Source organism: Chaetodon trifascialis, chromosome 2 (assembly GCF_039877785.1).
Source record: "Chaetodon trifascialis isolate fChaTrf1 chromosome 2, fChaTrf1.hap1, whole genome shotgun sequence".
Lineage (NCBI taxonomy): Eukaryota > Metazoa > Chordata > Actinopteri > Chaetodontiformes > Chaetodontidae > Chaetodon > Chaetodon trifascialis.
The window spans coordinates 13,755,437-13,776,417 of record NC_092057.1 but is presented as its reverse complement, the minus strand read 5'-3'; the positions used below and the strand labels follow the sequence as shown (position 1 = coordinate 13,776,417).

Here is a 20,981-nt window from a genome sequence, read left to right as displayed (position 1 = left end):
TATATCATCAGCACTCTGTAACACACAAGCGTATAAGCACACAAGTATAGGCTTGAGGCAGCCAATCCCATCCTGCAGTGTTTAGAAGCACACCGTGACACAGAGCCCAGTAAAAGCACACACATCCACAAACCACTCTTGTTTTCCTTTCAGCCTACTGCCCTCTTGTCCCCTGTGTAAGTTCTGGGGTCGGCCAGTAAAGGCCCAGTCATCCATCAAAACGATGATGCTCCCAGACTTTCTCTATGACGGTTAGGGGAGCAGCACAGACGCAGCGAGGGTGGAACAGATTCATACTTTGTCTCCTCTGTCTGGATTTTTCTCTTCCCCTTGCCCTCGACTCATTCGCTGTGACTCCCTGCATTGCTCTTTTCCTGCTCGCTCTCTGCCTCTTCTCGGCACATCCATATAATCTGGTGAAAAAGGAGGGACAGAGGGCTTGAGGGGGGAAAAGGGAGGAAAGGCTCCTCTTTTTTCTTTTTATCTCATTGTGCACGACATACAATGCCTCTTTTAATATCAACAGTGGGGACTCAGAGATTTGAATGTTGAGAATTCAAACAGAGGCTGCTGGGACGCTGACATCTCGGCGCTCGTCTCATGTCTACATGTTTTGAAATGTTAAACGCACTCTGAAATATTGCTTTCAGCTGCGCTTATCTTCACCAAATGAATGGAGTACATTTTAAGCCTAATTCACAAAATAGAGGCCAGTCTGCTCTGTCTGGACAGTGGCATCACTCCTCAACAAACTTTAGAAACACCATCAGCACACATGCTTGCTACACAAGTTACACCCGTGTACACACAAGTGGACTAAGGGTATTAAGATGCAATCAGATGGAACAGCATCCCGTGTGCATAGTTGGAAACATTGCATGACTCTGCACCATATGTGCATCCTGCTCGCAAGCGCTGGTGTAACAATACAAGCAGCGCGTTGAGCTTTGTAGGTGCGAATGCATGTTTTTTTCAAATTCTCCCCGTTTCTCTCTCTGTGTGTCTCTCTCTCTCGCCACCATTTTTGTTTCTCAGTGTGTTTGTGTGCGCGTGCGTGCATATGACATCTATCTGGTGGATTAAGAGTAATGCCCTGATCCTGTCGCAAACTAGGCCACGGCTCCATGTACGCAGTGAGATGCCCCGTGTGAGAAACTGCATCCCTCCGCGTGTCATTCAGGGCTACGGGAAACAATGCAACAGCAGGGTTCTTTCTGCTGACCCATGTTTGCCCCAAAACCAACAAGCTGTCGTCCTTCCCCTTTGCAGCTCGGATGTAACAATAAGGATTCCAGCTGAAATTAAACTCCCTGTCTGTGCGCAGCAGAACACAACTAAACAGCTTCTTTTTTGGGAGGGGAGGCAATGCTGAGTTGCAGCACAGTGCTTCAGTAAGCAGACTGTACATTTTGAAACCAGGCGAGGGTAGTTTAGGATTCTGCCTCGGGAGGCTCCTGGTAATGTGAAATTCTTTAGCCTCTGTTTGCTTCACATCATTTATGTGTTGTAAAAGCTGCTCCTTTTTCCAAAAGCGTGATGTAAAAAAAAAAGAAAACTGAAAATAAGACATTTTCATATATGACATATTAGGCCTTAGTACGGCGGCGGAAACATAGAATTTGCTCATGTTGTGACTGATTAGCCTGTCAGCATTTGACCATATTGCCAGTGCTCGCATGGCCTCGAGGTTGACTAGAAAGGTGGTTGGGTCAATCTCCCATAATGCACCGCTGCTTTTGCTTACTTTGGGTGCCCTCGAGTGATGCACGTGTTCAGAGAGGAGCCGTCTTCGGTTACCTGCAAGTATTTCATTCAGCTTTCCCTCAGGTTCTAAGCCCAGGGGTCTAAGGACCCTCTAAACTGAGCCCAGTTTTTCATTTTCTTTTCACTTCAGTCAGTTTCAGTTTGGTTATCTTTTTCAAAAATTTCAGATTTTTGAACAGCCAGTTCAAAAGCTCACTGTGCAGAGACAAAGTGATAAACTTTGAAAAGACAACTTTCTCTCTGAGGATACAGTAAATCATGTTGAATTCTGTGCATATGATTTCAGGCCGTATCCATAAATCTCACTTGACTTTTGCTCCATGGGGTGAAATTGGCACCACTCTTACTCTGCTAAGGACATAAGAGGGCAGAGAAGCTGTAATACGGTACATGTGTATCAAAGATTTGTGAGTTCAGACATGTCAGTGAGGGTTTGCGTGCATGCATGTGAGTGTGTTTGTAGTTGTATGTTTTATGTGTGTATGTATATAAGCATGTGTAGTGCTTAGAGTAGACAAGAGATTAGATTGCAATAAGTATCTAGTTTCGTGCAAGCTTCAAGGCTCCTTGGTGCTGATGGATGAGGGATCGTCAGGATTCACTGGCATGAGATGAAGGGGCAGGATCACAGAGGTTAAAGGTTTCTGCCCCGGGGATTAGTTAAGGGTGTGAAACAGAATCAAGCACTTATTTTCTTAGATGGATTGTGTGTCTCCTCTGTGATTGATTGCTATTGCCCAACTCACTGAAAACGCAAAGAAAGACCAAGATCTGGCTTGACATCATTGCCTATAACCACAGTACAAAATGTCAAAATGTCAACATCTGCTCTTGGCAGTTTAGACCATGATGGAGGTGTTGCTTGATTTCTCCTGTGGACTGAGAAGTGATCAAATGACCAAAAGGCCTCCACAGTTACACTGGTCAATATACTGATCCAGTCTCAAGAGATCATTGCAGAATTTAGTCTCTCACTTAATTCTTTATGGTGACAGTTTTTACATGCAGGAACCAGTATGACAGATACTTTGAGATGCTGCCTTACACATAACAACATGGAAAGTTAATTTAGACATCTTTAGAGGAATACCTCAACATATTAGGAAATGTGGTTATTATTAATGCAGAGAGTTCATTTGAATGAGCAGATTGATACCATTCTCCTATCTGTCCACTTGATATGGAGCTGGAGCCGGTTAGCTTAGCTTAGCATAATGAGAATGAGGGAAAACAGCTAGTCCCAAAGGCAGCAAAATCTGCCATTTTCTTTGTTTAAAATGTACAAAAAACATTTTTCATTTGTGTTTTTCAGATAATTTCCACAGGTAGTGGGGCACATAACTCCCCATAAGACCACCAAGTGTTGTTTCTACACTTTGTAAGGATTCAATAAATGAGATATAACATGTGAGGCTTATGGCTGCAGGAAAAAAAAACCTACAATAGTATTTTTAGCCTGATGGTGTACAGCTTTATTTAAAAAAGAGAGTGCAGATCACTTACTTTTCCTAATGCTAGGGTCAAGCCAGGAAATGTCATCAGATTTCATGCTTAAATTTTCTCTGCTGTTAAACAAATAAAGGGGTCATTCATTACCCTTGAGACATTTGGAGGGTTAACATGGTTAGGCAATGTTTATTAAAAATAAGAGGAATGAAATGTGCTGTGACAGTTCAGAAAAGTCTGCAGCGATGTTGCGTAAGGAACACAAGAAATAACCCTAATCATGCTGAAATTGTCCTTTTATTTCTTTATTTTTAACTCACATGCTCCCTTATCAACAAGACTAATTCCAGTCATTATCTAAATAATTCATGGTATATATTCAGGAATCATTTATTGTATTGTATTAAAATTCAGCTCTCATGATGATGTGCCAGCTCACGCTCATCCAGAATATGACATGAAGCCTTAAAAATAAAGAGTCTCATTTAAATGCTTGACAGCCTCTTTCCATCAACTCTGGTCTCACATGTTTCTCCATAGAAAGCGACAGAAATGGGTCGCATCACAAACATTTTCAAAAGTAAGATACACACAAAATTGATATGGCAATCACAGTTATTTTAGATTTTTAACTGTTTGCTGCCAGCTTTGGGAGTAGCCTACTGTTAATATTCTGAGGACACAAAATAAACCTTCAAATCAGTAATGCCATACTCGGCTGAAGCTCAGTGACCCTTTGGACTTGCTCAGTCTCTTCTCTGCTGTGATCCATTAAAGTCAATCCATGAGTGAGAGTGGATGTGGCTGAGAGAAGGAAAGTGCATGTTGATGAGAAAGAGGATGAAGCAGTTCTGCTGCTGAAGCTTCTCCCTGTGCTGCTTTGCATGCCCAAAGCAATGAGGCTATTAGCAGCTAGCATAGCTGCGCGCCCATCCGTAAGTAATAGGATCTGACCGGCGTTAGCTTAGCATTAGCTTAGCAGGTGCACCCGTCTGTGAAGCGGCCTGGATAGCATCAGCTTAGCTCTAACTTAGCTAAGCAGTGGTCTGTGAGTAATGCACTGTGACCAGCACTGAGAAAACCCTCTGTTCATCTTTATGGGAAGCCAGGCCTGACCCAGTAAAGTTGTGTACCCAGTGGGTAGCCCATGTGTTTCTAATGACCTGTGTAAAAGAAGACCCTATTTGATTAATTCCTCCCCTTGTGTTTCTAACAAATTAACACTGATTAACTCGGCACTAGCCGCACCCTAGGGCAGCTATGGTGGGTAAGTGGCATGCTAAGTGGACCTGCGTTAATATCTGCTGTAAACGTGCATTTTACCCTTTTCTGTTGCTTCGTGGTGTCGTTTAAGTGACGCACGGTGACATCAGCTGGTAGATGTCCGACAAAAAAGAGATGTTTTATATGACAAGAAAACAATGTTTGAAATAATCCAATGCTCCAGATTTGCTGAGATAGATGGACACTTTGTGAAAGTTGAATACATGTGAAGTTTTATCAAAAGCTACAGCATTTCATTGTGTGTAATTACATTTTCTATGCTGAAATGGCCTGTTTTAACAAATGTTTTCCAATTAAACACTTATGTGTGCTGTAGAAGGATGATAGCGGTCTGTGTTTATTGGCCCCGGCAATCCAGTTTCATTTCCAGGACGAAAGCAAGCAGCTGATAATTTGCTCTTAATGTGTCGGTTTGATGTTAATGTGTTTAAAGTTATGGTTCTGGCCAGCTGCCCACACACTCTCAAGGCTGACTATCATGGCCCTGGCTCAGGCCCCGATATTGGCCTCGTTCCTCAACTTGTCTGACAAGCCTGCCTCAGTTCTCATTTGGGGAGTCATCAGCTAACCACCCACCACTGCATACAACAGTATGCAGCTGGATCTTTCCCTGGCAAGGACTGCGAATTACTCATTACATGGCTAACTATCGACACACACACATACACGGGAAAATGTGAGGCGCAGACACAGATGCTTGGCAGGTTGTACCAACATCCAGAGCAGCTTTTTCAGATGTGATCAAAACTTCCAACACGGAGACACGAATACTCTCAGGCTCATGACCACGTGTCCACAATGACTGGACCAGGATCATCTGTGAACATGATATCTCTCTGATCAGGAGGTGTAATGACAAGTTTTCCCCTTCCTACTCTGAGGGATGATCCACCGTTCAACCTGCGAGCAGAAACAGCCAATCATTCAGCTCGAACACACACGCGGGATGAGCTGCTGTTAACGTTTCAGCTTCCCCATCTGCTTCTTTTACCCAACGCTACACTAAAGCTCAGTCGTTCTATATTGTTATCAGTGATTTTATACTTTGTTGGCTTCTCTTTTCCAATTTGTAACTTTCATACCTGCAGTGTCAGACAGAGTGGATCCATTTCGTGCTGCCGCTGCTGCTGAGTCTGTTGCTTTTTGTTGATTTGCTTTGCTTTGACAGGCCGGTCTGCTTCATGCTTTTTTGCATCAGATCAGCTAAGTGATTGAGGGCACACGAGATGAGGCCGAAGGGCATGTGCATTTTTTTTTTGGAAAAGATCTGTGGGAGTTCAGTTTTATCATCGGTGTTCCTACAATAAAACACACAGTTGTCATTGCCGCATAAAAAAGTATGGGAGCCCCTTATTTATCGCACTTCTGAAGCTCTAGTTTTACAAACTGAGACGCGCTGCATCTTTTCGTGATTAGTTCCACCTGCTCCCAAATATAGACTTTCTTGCATTCTTACATTTATACAATTTTCCGATCTTAATACACTTTATTCGTAAATCACACTCCCTGAAGGTTTGTGCCAGCATCTGTTCTTACAAACTCAATCTCTCTCGCTGTGTCCCTCTAGGTTAAGACAGCATCTGCCAGCTACAGTATGTCCCTGTAGTCTCCTACAAAGTGTCATTAGCTCCATTTAGTCTTGCTGTTTGTTTTTGCTGAGAGTCAATTGAACCGTCACCCCATTATGGCGTTGCAGGTTAATTTAAGGGGATCCAAAAACAGTTCTGTTTGTCACAGTTAACATATATAAAAAGGGTCCAGTAGTTGGCAGAGTCTGGTTTTTACTTGTATATCAGCTGACGTGTGTGTGAAGAAGTCCAAATTAATGACGTGGTAATGTTTTTAATTTACTACACAATTGTTCTCTGCTCCCTAAATCCACTCATTTAAACCCAAAAAGACATAAAGACCATCCTTGACCGCAGAATCAAAGTTTATCACACGTCTTCAGCCGTGACTCGAAAGTGGTCCGGAGAGGGCCGCTGACTCGGTAATCCCTGCCATCTGTTGTGTAGATCAGATCCCACTGTATGGCGACCTTTATGTAGGCCACCCTCCATCCACGCCGCACACACACACACACACACACAGACACACCAAGAGGGGAAAGATTGGCACTGTCTAATTCCATCTAAATCTCTCTCCACGGACCCACTCAGTAGTTTCCCCTCACTTCCATCTTAGGTCATATTGAAGGAAAAGAGGGAGGCTGTGAGGGAACGCCTGGCGACATGCACGAGCAGCTAAGCCTGTGAGTGCTGCAAAGTGCCTCCCTAGAACATGCTTTTGTGTGAATTTCCCAAGTCCATCTTCTTCTTCTTTTTATTTTATATCCATGAAATAACAAAGCTGCATAATAAACCTCCCCTTCCCCCCTCCACCCCTTCCTTGGCCCAAATGTCAAGGCTTAATCCTACCAGAAAACCCCTGATGATCTTGGCATAAGACAGAACACTTTGGATGTAGATAGAGAGCAGAGCAGATGAGTGAGGGCTGAACAGGGAGGATGAATCTGGAGGAAAAGGTGGTGGAGCGAGAGAAGGGAGAAGAGAATAAGGATGAGAGCCGATAAAGAGAGGGGAGGAGGAGGAGGAGGAGAGAAGAACGGGAGAAGAGGAACTGCAAGAACGAGTTGGTAGAAGTGTGAAGCATACGGTGCAACCCCCCCAACCCTCCCCCACCACCTCCTCCTCCTCATTAAGTCAGTCAATGTGACAGGAAGACTTATGTAACACCCCAGAGATGGAGGGAGGAGATGGAGAAAGAGTAACAAGCAGGAGGATGAAAGAGGGAGCAAGGAGAGCAGCTGTGAAGGGGGGGGGGAGAAGTGATGCAAAGAAAGAGGAGCTGGTAGAGAGATAAAGGGGCAAAATATGAGAAAGAGAAAACTTAAGACAATTAAACAGGAGATATGTGAAGGGAGAGATCCGGGCTGGAGAGATGAGGAGAAGGGGGGGAGATAAAAAAGCAATTGAAAGATCTACCGTGCCTTTTAGTGTGGCTCTGCTGGCTTTACACTTTTCATTTGTTTTGTGCGGGAGAGATTAGCAGGAGGATTAAGAGAGCGATTCTCCCGCTCCTCATTCTTTCTGTTTCCATCCCTCTTTCTCTCTCTCTCTCTCTCTCTCTCTCAGATGGGCGCACGCACATTTGCTCACTCACTCATCACACAGGCGTACAGTATAATGACATGCATGTAGAAAGTGTGTGCATGCAATAATGCACCGTACATATCAGGGCTGCGACTGACTGTTATTTTTGTTCATACATGATTCTGGTAATCTGCTAGTCAAGCATGCTTGTTAAGTATGCAAAATGTAAGAAAGGGGGGGGGGGGGGGGGCACATCACAATCTCCCAGAGCCCAACGTGACAATTTGAAGTAGCTTCTTTTGTTCAACCCACAGTCCAAAACCCAAAAATATGAAATTTACCATCATGTGAAATCAGCAGATTCTCACATGAATCATTACATTGATTAATCATTTGTCAGTCTGATTGTCAGCGGATCGACTAAAGCACAAAGCTCCTCCATGCATATGCATGTGCACAGTTTGTGTATACGTACGTAAACAAGCATGAACAGGATGAAAGTAAGCAGACGCGAAAATGCACACACACACTTTCCCTCTCTCACACACACAGATACACACACACACATACACACACTGTTTTATTCAGGCATTGAGGTAGATTTGGCTGTGAGCCAGTGAGATGTAGAGGTGATTGGGCAGCTTGGGGCTCTCAGACCATGTTTGCCAGTACATCTGGCTTGTTCGCTCTTGCTCTCACTCACTTTATCTCACCCTCTGTGTCTCTCCCTCTCTCGTATCCACCTCCTGTGCTCATCTTCCTCTCTCCCTCCACTTCTGCTGTTCATGCTTTCTCTTCCCTTCCCATTCTGCTCTCCATCTGTCTCTCTCACTCGTTCCCTTTATCTCAGTCACTCTTCTGTTCAGCTCTCCCCACTCTTTCAATGCTCTCTCTCTCTCTCTCTCTCTCTCTCTCTCTCTCTCTCTCTCTCTCTCTCTCTTTTCCTCTCCTTCTGTGAAAAGCTTAGCTTTTCTCCCTCCCTCCTTTTAAACAGCAAAAAGCAATTTCTCTCCCTTTGTCAGGGCGGTTGGCGGTAAGCCCTTAAGTAGGGATTTTCTGGTTTGGCTGGAATGCCATTAGGTGAGCTGGCGGTGACGTGCCGTGACTGACGTGTCGAATCTTTTTGATGTCGTGATGTCACAATCCAGCGGAGGCTGTGGTTATGATATTGTTGGCGTCCCCGGAATGAGGGGCTTTAGTGGTCATGTCAGGAGTAAGTCTTCATAAATCCTTTATGGCACAGAAATATTAAGCTTCTTTGGTGGTACAGGGACAGAGGGAAAACATGGTGGAACGTGCACACGTGTACAGAAAAGACACACAGACACAAAGCCACCCACATGCACGACTATGCTGAAACACAAACGCAGGTGCGTGTGTACTCCAAGAGTTGGCTCACACTGTAACACACACACACAACGAGTCACAGTGTTCAACAATGTTCTGATTCATTTCAATTTGGGATCTTTGACACCATCCTAGTGGCCTGAGTATTGTCCTCTTTTTCACTTAAACTGCACACACATACACACACACACGCACACCCACACATCTGGCAGTTCCCTTTCCGGCACGCTTATTTTAGCAGAACAGAGGTCGCAAACATAAGTGTTACAGATGTGAAAATAACAGATTATACTTGTATATTAAGTGGAAATTATTTAGAAAAACACAATAATCCATTAGAGAATGCGTACATGAATGCGTGAATGCTTATTAGGATCATATTAATGCCCATGTGAATGGTCGTCATGTTTATTAAGAGCATTATATAACGGTCCATCAAGTCTTCCTTGGTTCCTGTATTTGCTGACATGTGCACACATGCACAAACACACACACACACACATACAAACACAGATTCACTTTAGCTTGAACTTGACTTAACTTTTGTACGCATCTTTCCGTGCAGCACCCCCCAGATTTACACGGACCCCAGAAGACCAAACAGGAGTCCAGGGGGGAGTGGCCTCCTTTGTGTGCCAGGCCACGGGGGATCCACAGCCCAAGATTGTCTGGAACAAGAAAGGCAAAAAAGTCAGCAACCAGAGATTTGAGGTATGATGCTGAGATACTAGTGGAGGAAGTGTCTCTTTTTTCTCATAACACGAACTTCTTCTCATGCTGAAGTGCTGAGAACTCAAATGGGAACGAGTTAGCATCCCACAACACAGCACAGCAGAGGTTCTCTGGCTGTGTGGACCAGCTGTGCTGCAGGTCTTGCTGTTTTCCTCTTATTATTCCCTTTATTCCCTTTCTCGCAGCATTGTATATGTATGACTGGTCAAACACAGGGGTAACTCATAACATTAGTAATGGCTGTAGAGCTGACGCAGATTAATGGTTAGTGTATAGACAGAGTATTCATCAGAAACTCCTCTGATAATCCATTAATAGTTTAAAACATGGTTATTTCCTTTCTTGCAGGGAGTTAGCCTGAATGAGGAGATCAATACCACTCTTGTGTCTGTCCATTAAATATGGAGGTGTAGCCAGGAGCCGGCTTAACCGAGCACAAATGGGGCAAACAGTTAGTTAACACCCTGCAAAACCACAAATTGTCCTTTTTAAACTTTGTTTTTGTTGATTAAACAAACAAGATGCAACATGTTTTTGGAGTTTAGAGGTGCTGGTAGGTGGATTTTTTACCAGTAGACAGAGCTGGGCTAGCTGTTCATGCAAGTCCTTATGCAAGCTAAGCTAAGCATATTCTGGCTGTACCTTCAGAGCCTGTTAGACCAATAAAAGATTAATCTTCTCCTGTAACTCTAAAAGAAAGCAAATAGCCACCTGTTGAAATGGCTGAGTTACATTTAGGTTAGCCAGCTTCAGTATTGCTGCTGCTAACTCCCTCAAACTGCCTAAATGGAGCAGAGCCAGCATTAATATCAACACTTCCACCCGTGCTTTCCCTTCGATGACCCTTCAATCGTTTATTGAAAGTTGACTTTTAATTCAGTAATGAATGTTTTGTTTGGGGTTTTTTCCATCAGTATACATACAATAAAAAGTCTTATTCTAGCAAATACCCAAACATCATCCATTACCAATTTGCATATAAAGCCAAAATTATTTTAACAAATAGTTTAAAGGTTTGATCAGTTTACCTGCTTCTCTTCATTTGTACTGGAAAGGTTAGAAAACTGTTTGAAATGCCATCTACTCCAATGCTTTCATATGCCAGATGATGCCTTGGGCTACAGTATATGAAATTCTTATATGATCCGTGCTATTAGTTTCCAGAAGGCTCTAACCTTTGATTTATTTCTCCACCTCACAAGTCACTCTTAGATGGAGATGTTGAACCAGGCTCTCCCCTCCACAGTCAGTGTCACCCTGAGCTCAGGGTGCTTTTCCACTTTAATAAGTGGAGTTTCCTCCCAGGTTTAAGTTCATCTTGCTGTCTTCCTATTTGTGATTAAATCACTTGGGGAGATGTTTTATTTTTAATCCACCGTATATAAACTCAGACTACCTGCTGTATATTTCTCTTTCCTGGCCTGTCAGTCAGGAATTGTTGTGGGATTTCTTTTTATTGGATTTAGCCAGCAGAAACCTTCTCAGAATTCAGAATCCAGATTTATTACATGCATGTATTAAACTTATGCAAGGGCACTGGAAATGCACAATCCAGTATTTCTAGAAGAATCTGGGATTCTTACATTTCCTAAATATGACAAGGCCAAAAGAGATGACCAAGGACAAATGTAATTTTAAATATCCCTTTTTCCCTCTTTGTCAATTCAGACATAAGTTGCAGTGGGCTGCTTGTGTGCCGCTGCCTGAAATCCATTTTAATGTGTGTAGTAGCGATTGATCCCAGACTGTGGATCCAGGTATGCCTTGTGGCTCAGGATTAAAGCTGACAAGTGTTCTCACACTCTCCCGGCTCTTTCTCTTCAGCTTCAGCTTGCCCAAATTAAACACAATAAGGCCCTCTAAAACTTCTTTTTGTCTCTGAAAATGACTGTTTATCACTTGGCTGCAAACAATGTTGAAGCTAAAATTAAAACCAAACAGCAGCACCAGTCATGGTCCAATGCTTGAGCTGAACATATAAACAAGCCTTCTGCTACTGGATCTGTAGTGCAGCACAGTATTTTGAAGCCTTATGGTTTTAGAAGAGGTTTCTGTTTCTTGGGGGCAGCAGACTAAAGCTAGAAACACAACACTGACTTAGTTGCCCATGTATAAGGAATGAATGTATGTATTAACTCTCTTTTAGCTCTGTCTTTGCTCTCCACCACTAAAATAACTGGCTCTTTAGCTGCTAAACGCTCCTCTGTCTTAACCAGTTAGTCACTAACATCTGTTGCCCGGTGCCAGTGAGGTGGTGTACAATGAGATCAAACCATGACAGTCGAGATTGGGGCCACAAAGCCAAATATTAACTAAAGACTAGCATAAAGCTGATAATTCTCTACGTTTGTCAGTCACTGATTAAAGCCGCTTTAACATCTTTTCCCTACAACAGGTAATAGAATTTGACGATGGGTCCGGCTCGGTCCTGAGGATCCAGCCTCTGAGGACCCCCAGAGATGAGGCAATTTACGAATGTCACGCCTCCAATTCTGCAGGAGAGATCACTGCCTCCACCAGATTAAGTGTGCTACGAGGTCAGTGTGAACACACACGTGCATGCTGTGTTTCTGTTCTGCTGCCAATCCGTAATTTTTTTTTTAATTCATTATACTCTGACAAAAATCAAAGCCTTGTATAAGATACAGTCTCTGTATATCTGTGCATCACCAACCTGTGAGCAGAACTGACGTAGCGGAAACACTTTATTGTTTCTGAAATGTAATAAAATCCCTGTAATTTAGTGTTTGCATCCAGCGGTAATACCGTGTATACAGGTGTAACCAGAGTGATTTAACATCAGCCGACCTGCTGCTCTGATAAAGCAGAAGATCTTCAGTTTAAAATTGTAACCATGAATGGGGATGTTTGCGCTGGATGGAGTACGTTAAGGTATAATCCAGTCGAAATCAGTTTTTAGCCAAATTTGAGTTTTGAGTTGAGTCTTTTTTGTTTGTCAGTCTTCTTGTAAAACTAGCGTGTGTCCTCAGATGCAAATATATATGCAAGCGCAAGCATGGGTCCACTGCGGTAGATGGCTTTGTTAGTGTTAGCAAGAGTCCATTAATGCAGATAGTGATGTTAGTGTTAGTGGAGTCCATTAGGAGAACATTATGTACCGGTAGTTTGAAGCTCAGGAGTGTCTTAGTGAGTGAAGCTGCTCGACTGTGGATAATCATCGCCTGCCTTTACAGTACATGCTCGTGGGGAAAGGACGTGCAGCCTGTTGTTCTAGCTTCTCATCTCTCTCTTTCTTTCCCACTTGTCTCTCAGAGGTAATAACATAGTCTACACTTCTACCTCTCCACTCTCTTCTCTTTCTGTCGCGTCTGTCTGCGTTTTTCTGAGTTCATTCCCTCATACTTTCTCTTCCTTACCACCCTTTCTCTCTGTCTTTTTATACACTTAGGTCCTTCACTCTCTCTCTCTCTCTCTCTCTCTCTCTCTCTCTCTCTCTCTCTCTCTGTCTCTCTCTCTATCTCTTTCTGTCTCTTTATACGCTCTTAGGTCCACTACACAGCAACCTCTAAATTATTCACATCAGACCACTCTTTGCATCTTCTGCGCTGTTCCGCTCCATCCGTTCAGAATTTTTCCTGTCTCACATGGTTGTCTTTGTTCATGTGTGTGTCTGTTTGTGTGTGTGTGTGTGTGTGTGCGTGTGTGTGTGTGTGTGTGTGTGTGTGTGTGTGTGTGTGTGTGTGTGCGTGCAGGCAGGCAGCCATGCTCAGTTATGCGTGTACATGTGTTTCTGCATCTATTTTTGATTTCTCCTGCCTCCCATGATGGATGCGAGCTGCTCGTGTCTAATCTTTAGCTTTATGTAGACCATAACCACTCATGCACGCACACACACACACGGGTGGACACACACATATATGCACGCACGCACACATACACATCTACAAACTTATCCTCAATCTAAGACAGTCAGTCTTTATGTAGTGATTAGCCTCTTTCTACTCCTCTGAGGAGTCATTGTGTTGTGGATGAATAAAAGGCCACCTGGGAGCAGCTAATAGCCCCTGATAGACTGTCAGTCCAAATGTCAGTAACAAAGTGCACACCTCCCACACACACATGTGCGCACCCACACAAACACAGACACGCAGATTCACTCACACACACACGGTCTTGTCAGTCATGTCTCCCTGTCTCCCCTGGCTCTGTAAAGGCACAGCTCCAGTGACTGACTGTCTGACAGGAGGGATCCGGTGTTAAGGTCAGCCGGCTTAATTACTGAGGATTAGAGCCAGGCTAATTGAAATCTTGGTTTCCAGTAAATCACTGTGATTGGCAATGGCTGAAATAATAATGAACTTGAGAGCAATTATATGCTTTAGGATCCAGTGTACGGTCAGATACTGTATAATTCATGGCTTGGTAAAAGTCGAGTGTGCTTCTGTTTGAATTCATCTAGTTGAGTCTTAAAGTGCTTCGGTCTGAAAATTCAAGTGGGAAACTGGAAAGATGAAGTTCTGACCAGTATCCGTTTCTTAAATATAAGTTAAAGGACCATTCTGTTTTTGGACTACGTGGGTCTGCATACGAAGCACTGAGATGGGTACAATGAAGTCTGACGGTGAAAGAAACATGAGCGGTCAGATGATCAGACAGGTTGTAAGCAAGCCAGCAGTTTAGTATCCAGACCACTTTATTCGGAGGTTAAACTGAACGTGAGTGCAGCAGAAATGTTGTAGTCTAAATGTGGTGGGTCAAAGTTGAACCACAAAGTGGGTCTGTAACTGTAGTGGCTCTTTACAGCAGACATAATACTGCCTCTTGCAAAGAAATTGGGCAAACCTGAGGGTTTGTTTAAAGCCTGTGATCATCTGAATGCTCTTTTTTCTCACCCTGTCAGACTCTCAGTAATGTCACTGCATTCCCAGATCTCAACAGCTATCTAGGCTGATATGTCATGTTCTTATTACTGACAGGAATGGTGCGAAAAACTAGGAAAATAAGGCCTAAATTATAATAATTTCAGTCATGGCTTCATTATTTATATTCCTCCCATCGTAATCCTAGATATTCCCACCTGATCATATCATCATAAACTGACTGACACAATTGTAAAATCTATGGCAACCCCATGGTTAGGTGTACCTCACATTAAGTCTACCTTCATATGGTCACAACGTGGTGGTGCAGCCCGCAAAACAACTTAATCTGATGCAGAAATGAAACAAACTTGGACCAGAGTTGAATGAACGCATACATGTAAGAAGCACAAAGTATTGCAGGAGTGCTGTGTCGGATTACAACATATCATATAGGTGTTAATTTTATTGCATCCATCAGTTTCTAGTGTTAATCCCCCGAGTCAGTCACGGACGGCAGAAACAGGGTTGTTTGCAGGTGCAGATCAGGCTTCTGATACAGCAGCCAGCTCATGCTTTAGTTCCCATGATCGTACGGCCAGACGTGATTTGTGGACTGTCCAGATTTGCAGATGACAAACTCAGCGAGCGATGTGTGTGGATTTCATTTTGGGTCTCACATAAAGAGGACAGTGTTCGCACAGCAGTTCCCATGATTGGGAGTCCGGGCTTTTCTATGAGCTGTGAAATTATCTGGATCTCTCACAGTGGAAACAGAAGTGGGAGCGCATCCAAATGAAACAGTGGGATGTGTGGAAGGCTCCGTCAACAAGGCAGTGTAGGGTTACGCATCTGCTCTGACCTCAGGGGGCTCTTAACTGTTCAGCAGCGCACGCACGCACGCACACACACACACACAAACACAAACACACACACTAGAGCAGCTTTGTCCCAAACGCACTTTGGTGTTACTTACACCTGTCCCCATGATGGATGGTGGAGAGCTGGTTATGTGCATGTGTGTGTGTGTGTGTGTGTGTGTGTGTGTGTGTGTGTGTGTGTGTGTGTGTGTGTGTGTGTGTGTGTGTGTGCATGCGCGTCAGCCCATTCAATCCGCCCTGAAACACTTTCACTTGTATCACTTCACACCTTGTCAGCTTTAAATTAAAAGAAGCTGGTTTGGTTTTTATCTGCACAGAAAAGCATCTGTCTGTCTGTGTGTGCGTGCGTGCGCGTGTTTTCGTCCAGCATGTGTGCATACAGTACCTGCGCTTTTGGCTGACTGTGTTCTCGCACACACCTCCACCTACACATATCCGCAACTTTCTTTCTTCTTCTATTTTCTTTTGCACGTGTGAGTGGTTGTAGAGGAGGGGCAGCGAGAGATGCGTGGTCTCAGGGAGTAGCATTTGAACTGTGCGTCGACACTGTTCAGCGCAGTGTCCCACCCCAGGTAGATGAAATAGAATGCATTATTCCTGCCGACGAGGGGCTGGCTTTGAAGTAAGCGTTTGCATAATGAAAGCGGAGAGAATCAGGATTGTTATGCTGTATGGGTCCCTTGTGCTCTCTCTCCCCTGTTTTCTCTCTGTTTTCCTTTCTGTCACTCTTTCTTTGTCTCACTATATTCCGTTCCACTGTGCCCTCTCTCTTTTGCACTTTCGCCGTCTTTCGCCAGCCGCCCACACACTCGCGCGCGCACAAACACCTTCTCATCTTGTTCCTTTGGTTTATTATGTCCATGTTTCCATTTGTCGGGCGTTGTGATTGATTGAAACTGGAGCTGTTAAAAGGCCACACATGCACAGCAAAGCCAGCGTCTCACGCCCGGTCGGCTATGGTTCGATGGGCCAGTACCAGAATTAGCATCTCCTTGGCGAGGTTCAGCGCTAGGATTTCCCGTTAATGAGGCTCTGTGTGGTTGAGAGGGATAAAGTCACAGGGGATTCTGGGTAAAAAAAAAAAAATTGGGGAAAAATTAACTGCCTTCTAGATCAAATACAGCACAAACGCATGCAGGAACACACGCTCCTTGCTCGTCTGTCTTTTTTTTAACCTGTCTATCTTTGTCCTCTTTATTATGGATGACTCATGAATCTGACATTTTACCTCGCAGTTTCAAAGTGCAGCCTTGAACAAAGTTGAGAATGTGGTTTAAAAACTGATTTGCTCAGAACATATTTGATTCCACGGGTGAATACAGTATCTTTTCACTCTGACTGAGTTCAGGCGTCTTTGATCCCCCACCTCCTCCAAGCATTGTCCCCTCCTCTCCCTTAAATCTCCCACTTCAGCTGAATGAAGTTGGCCCAGTGCCTTTGATTTCCTTTATCACGGTGGAACGCCTCTTCATGTTTGATTTAATTGCCTCAGATGTCTATGAATTCACGTTTGATTTGCCATCCCAAAAGGGTGCGAGTCCCGGTGGATGTGTCGTTATTGAGATTCGCCTATTTGGTTCGTGCAAAAGGAGGGAGGATCGTGTGCAGTAGACTGAGCCAGGCAAAAAGTGTAGCTCAACTGCTGGTGATTCCCAGCAGAATAGAGAGTATTTGATTTCCAATTGATTCATATTCGAACAGCGGTTGCCTAAACCTTTGGTGAAATAGTTTGTCAGGTGCAATGAGATGTTACTTATTCTATTTGACCTCACTGTTGGATTCTTGAAAAATCTTGCCCCCAGGCTCAAGTCTGATGCGAAACACTTTTAACTCTAAACTAAATCAAAATTTGACTTTTGCATTTGACCAGCCAGTTTCCCTTAACATGCTTAGTGTCGGTTCAGGACGTAAGCTATACACACAACATTAAATATAGGTTGTTGTTAAAATTGAGAGAGCAGGCAGGCAAGAAGGCTGAAAGAGACCTGCCTCTAATTACTGATTATATGTCTACCGTGCGCCATGAAAGCAGCAAAAAAGGCATTATTCAACAGAAGTCCATGAAAGATGAACGATACGGGTGGGAAATTAATTATATAAATTAACAGGTAACTGTGTTTGCAATGGTGTGCGCTGCTCTCTGTGCAGCTGATTTGCTGTTAACAAGGAATATAATTCATCTAGTCAGAGAGCAGCCTCCATGCTGGTACTGCAACACTGACACAATAGTTATATACAAAGAAAGGAAAAGAACTTGATGGATTACATTTGCCAAATTTACAGGAGGGGACAAATAATTAGGAAACTGTCATAGACAGCATTTCACAAAGTTTCTCCAAACTCAATAACTCACAAAACTCTGATTTTTAAGGGAGTCTTGGCCTAATTTGCAGCCACCTCAATTTCACGTGCAGCTTTTCCTCTGGAGGACAGAGATTCGATCTCAGTGAGGATAATGAGAACTCATTAAAAACACCAGTTGTAAATGCAGAAGCTAGAACAGATTGTTTATAATAACAATAATGGACCTCGATACAGATCCCATTTTAATACCAGGCGTAAATTGGGGGAGACTATCTGCAAGTTAGGATTAATTAAAGCAATAGTTTGACATTTTGTGAAATATGTTCACGGACTTTCTTGCTTGAGAGTTAAAAGACTGATACCATTCTCATATCTATTCGTTCCTTGTGAAGCTACAGCCAGCTATTGGCTAGCTTAACATAGCATAACAGGGAAGAGGAGAAGCAGCTAGCCTCCTACCAGCATCTCTGAAGCTCACTAATTACCCCTTTATATTAGTTATATTTTGTTTTACACAAACCAAAGTGCTGACAGTGTGAATGACAGGTCGTAACCAGAGAATGGGGTTGTAAAACAATTATGTTGACCAAGCCCTTTACATAACGTTGTATTCAACATAAACAGTGTTCACTCATAAGAACCGGAGCTTTTACGAGGCTTTTACCACAGAGCTGACTGATTGTTAATTAGAAAAGGGGGGAGAAAGGTTCCAGCGTAGTTAGAATAAACTTAAATGTCACAGCCTGTTGAACCTGTTGAACTCGCTGCTGTCTCAGTCTCAATGGTACATCTATACTAGCCTGAGAAAAGGACCACATCATCTTAAGACCTGGGTGTAGACATGACAAGGTGAGGTTACGGTACATATTTCAAGCTATAAACTGGTAAAAGATCTCCATGTACAAGACATCTTGTGAAATCCGAAGGAGTGCTTGCACCCCAGGATGTACTTCTGCAGTTACATACTGTGCTCGTTTCCAGTTTATTTGGTACACCTACACCAGAATAAATCCTGTGCTCAGGAAGGCTACAATGTTCCTTTTTTGTTGAAACTGTTTTAGAGAGATTTAATTCTATGATAATCTTGGAGGCTGCGGTGTGTGGAGCTGTTCAGTTGTACTTCATTATATTCATTATTTTTTTCATTTTGTCCACCATGTTTAAATCAATAAAGGTACACTAAATATTAGAAACACCTCTCATTATGGCCCAATACTGTTCAGTCTCCAAAATGACCATAAAGTTCAGACAGTTTCAACAAAAAATGAGAATTATACCAGTAATGAAGGCAGGGTTTATTGCAGGATTGTTGGATTAGGCTGAATGAACTGGCAGCTGAGTGTATATTTGTGATTTAGAAGAAAAATAACATCTCTGCTCCTAGAAATGATGATTATATGCAACCAATTTGCAACAGCAAGTTCGTTCTGAGAGAAGCCAAATGCAGACTGATTTATGTTTTCTATTAACGTAATGAGGTAAAAATGTGATACTGAACATATGTTTCCTGGCGACATATTTCATCTGTTTTCCACCAAATTCTTTTAGTGCACTATCCACTCAGAGTGACTGCAGCATTATTCAGCGTTTTCATGGTTATGTTTAGGCACTTGGTGAAAGTTAGGGAAATATGGTGGGTTTTTTCGATACAGAAAAAGTCAGCAATGACTTGAGACAGTACTTTTAATATTTAAGCATTTAACCAAAACCGTGATTATGAATGCAAATTAGTTGCATTTAAACGTGCCTTGTAGGAGCCTGGGTGGGAAAATAAACTCACACGCAGGCGTGAAGAGAGAAAAAATGTGTAGAGAAGTTAAAATATTAAGCTCGAAATAAAATGCCCAGCATCTTCTCTGCATTGGTTGTACTGTAGCTGTGTGAATGAGAGGCAAAGCTTAGACGTACAGCGTCACTTTTTCTTTGAAGCATGATGTGCGATGTGGATGAAGGTGTGTTTGAGCACCGATGAGACTGTGGGGGGCTGCAACAGGATAAAAAAAAAAAAAAAAAAAAGGTTCGAGGGCTTGCTGAAGAGTCGTGACCGCCTCTGTTTGACTCGTATTTTGTGTTTGATCCCTCTAGAGGACCAGCTGCCCTCGGGGTTCCCCACTATAGACATGGGTCCCCAGCTGAAAGTGGTGGAGCGTTCTCGGACCGCCACCATGCTCTGTGCTGCTAGCGGCAACCCTGACCCAGAAATTACCTGGTTCAAGGATTTCCTGCCGGTCAACACGTCCAACAACAACGGACGAATCAAGCAACTCCGCTCAGGTAACCGCTGCTTTTATCCCTCCATTCTTTCCCTTCCCTTCAATCCCAGCTTTGATTTCCACCGGAAGGTTTTTTCCCCCTCCCTCTATGCTTTTATCCCTCTTTCAATACCCCCCCCTCCCAACCCATTTTTTATTTTCTGTTCCTACAAAGCTTCTGTTATTCTTGCCCTCGTTCACCCCTTTTCTTATTGCTGTTCCGCACTCTGTGGTTACTGGCTGTGTTTCTCAGCTGCCCCTCTCTGCTGCTGCTGCTGCTGCTGCTGCTGCTGCTGTGGTATCAGTTGACTGTGTGTGCGGTTGCCAACTTTTCCTAACTCCTCAAGGCCTTAATAAAAAAATGAAATCTCCACTTTTCTCCTTCGCTTTCCTCCAAACTCTCTGAGGTCCTGTGCAAATCACCATCACGTGTTTAATTTTTCACTCACTGAAAACATTATGAAATATTTGCAACAGCACGCATCAGTGCGCAACATGTCTCCAGTCACATCTCGACAAACGTCTCTCAGGATTTGGGAGGTAAATCCAGGTGATGGTGGCGTGCGCTGTCGGAGCAGCCTCTCCAAGATGGCTCACTGCTGTGACTAAACAATCAAATAACCTTCTGCTTTTCCTTATTTCATGGCAAATGCGTCTTGCGTGGGTGTGAAATTGACTCACGGGCGTTGTATTAATGTGAACTGAGGAAGTAAAGTGACATAGTTTGTTAAATTCAAAGACACAGAACAAAATCTTCTGCAGCCAAGCAAGTCAATCCATCTCGATCAGCTTTTCAATAGCCACAGTAGTGTGTAAAATCCCAACTTGTAGCAAATTCCCCTCCCTCCTCTTTCCTCCTTCTGCTACCAGGGACCGACTCTGGGCCCAAAATCCCTCTCTTGTGATTGGACACCCAACTCTCTGGCTTCTTTATGAATAACAACCTCTTTGCTTCTGTCCCTGACTTTTATTTATTTTTTTTAATTCTCTGGCTCAACCCCTAAATGCCCTGCTCAGACTCCCTTTTTGACCTATATTTAAATAAGAAAAATGAAAAAG

The 20,981-nt window shown here is 43.4% G+C and overlaps 1 protein-coding gene across 1 annotated transcript in view; it reads left to right on the top strand.

Moving 5' to 3' along the window:
• The window catches only part of ptprdb (protein tyrosine phosphatase receptor type Db), a 146,636-nt gene that overhangs the window by 85,671 nt on the left and 39,984 nt on the right, over positions 1-20,981 (top strand). The window contains exons 7-9 of the mRNA XM_070986640.1: positions 9,499-9,644; positions 12,061-12,202; positions 19,756-19,944. Of these exons, the coding sequence (XP_070842741.1) occupies positions 9,499-9,644; positions 12,061-12,202; positions 19,756-19,944 (477 nt within the window). The remainder of the gene's footprint in view (positions 1-9,498; positions 9,645-12,060; positions 12,203-19,755; positions 19,945-20,981) is intronic.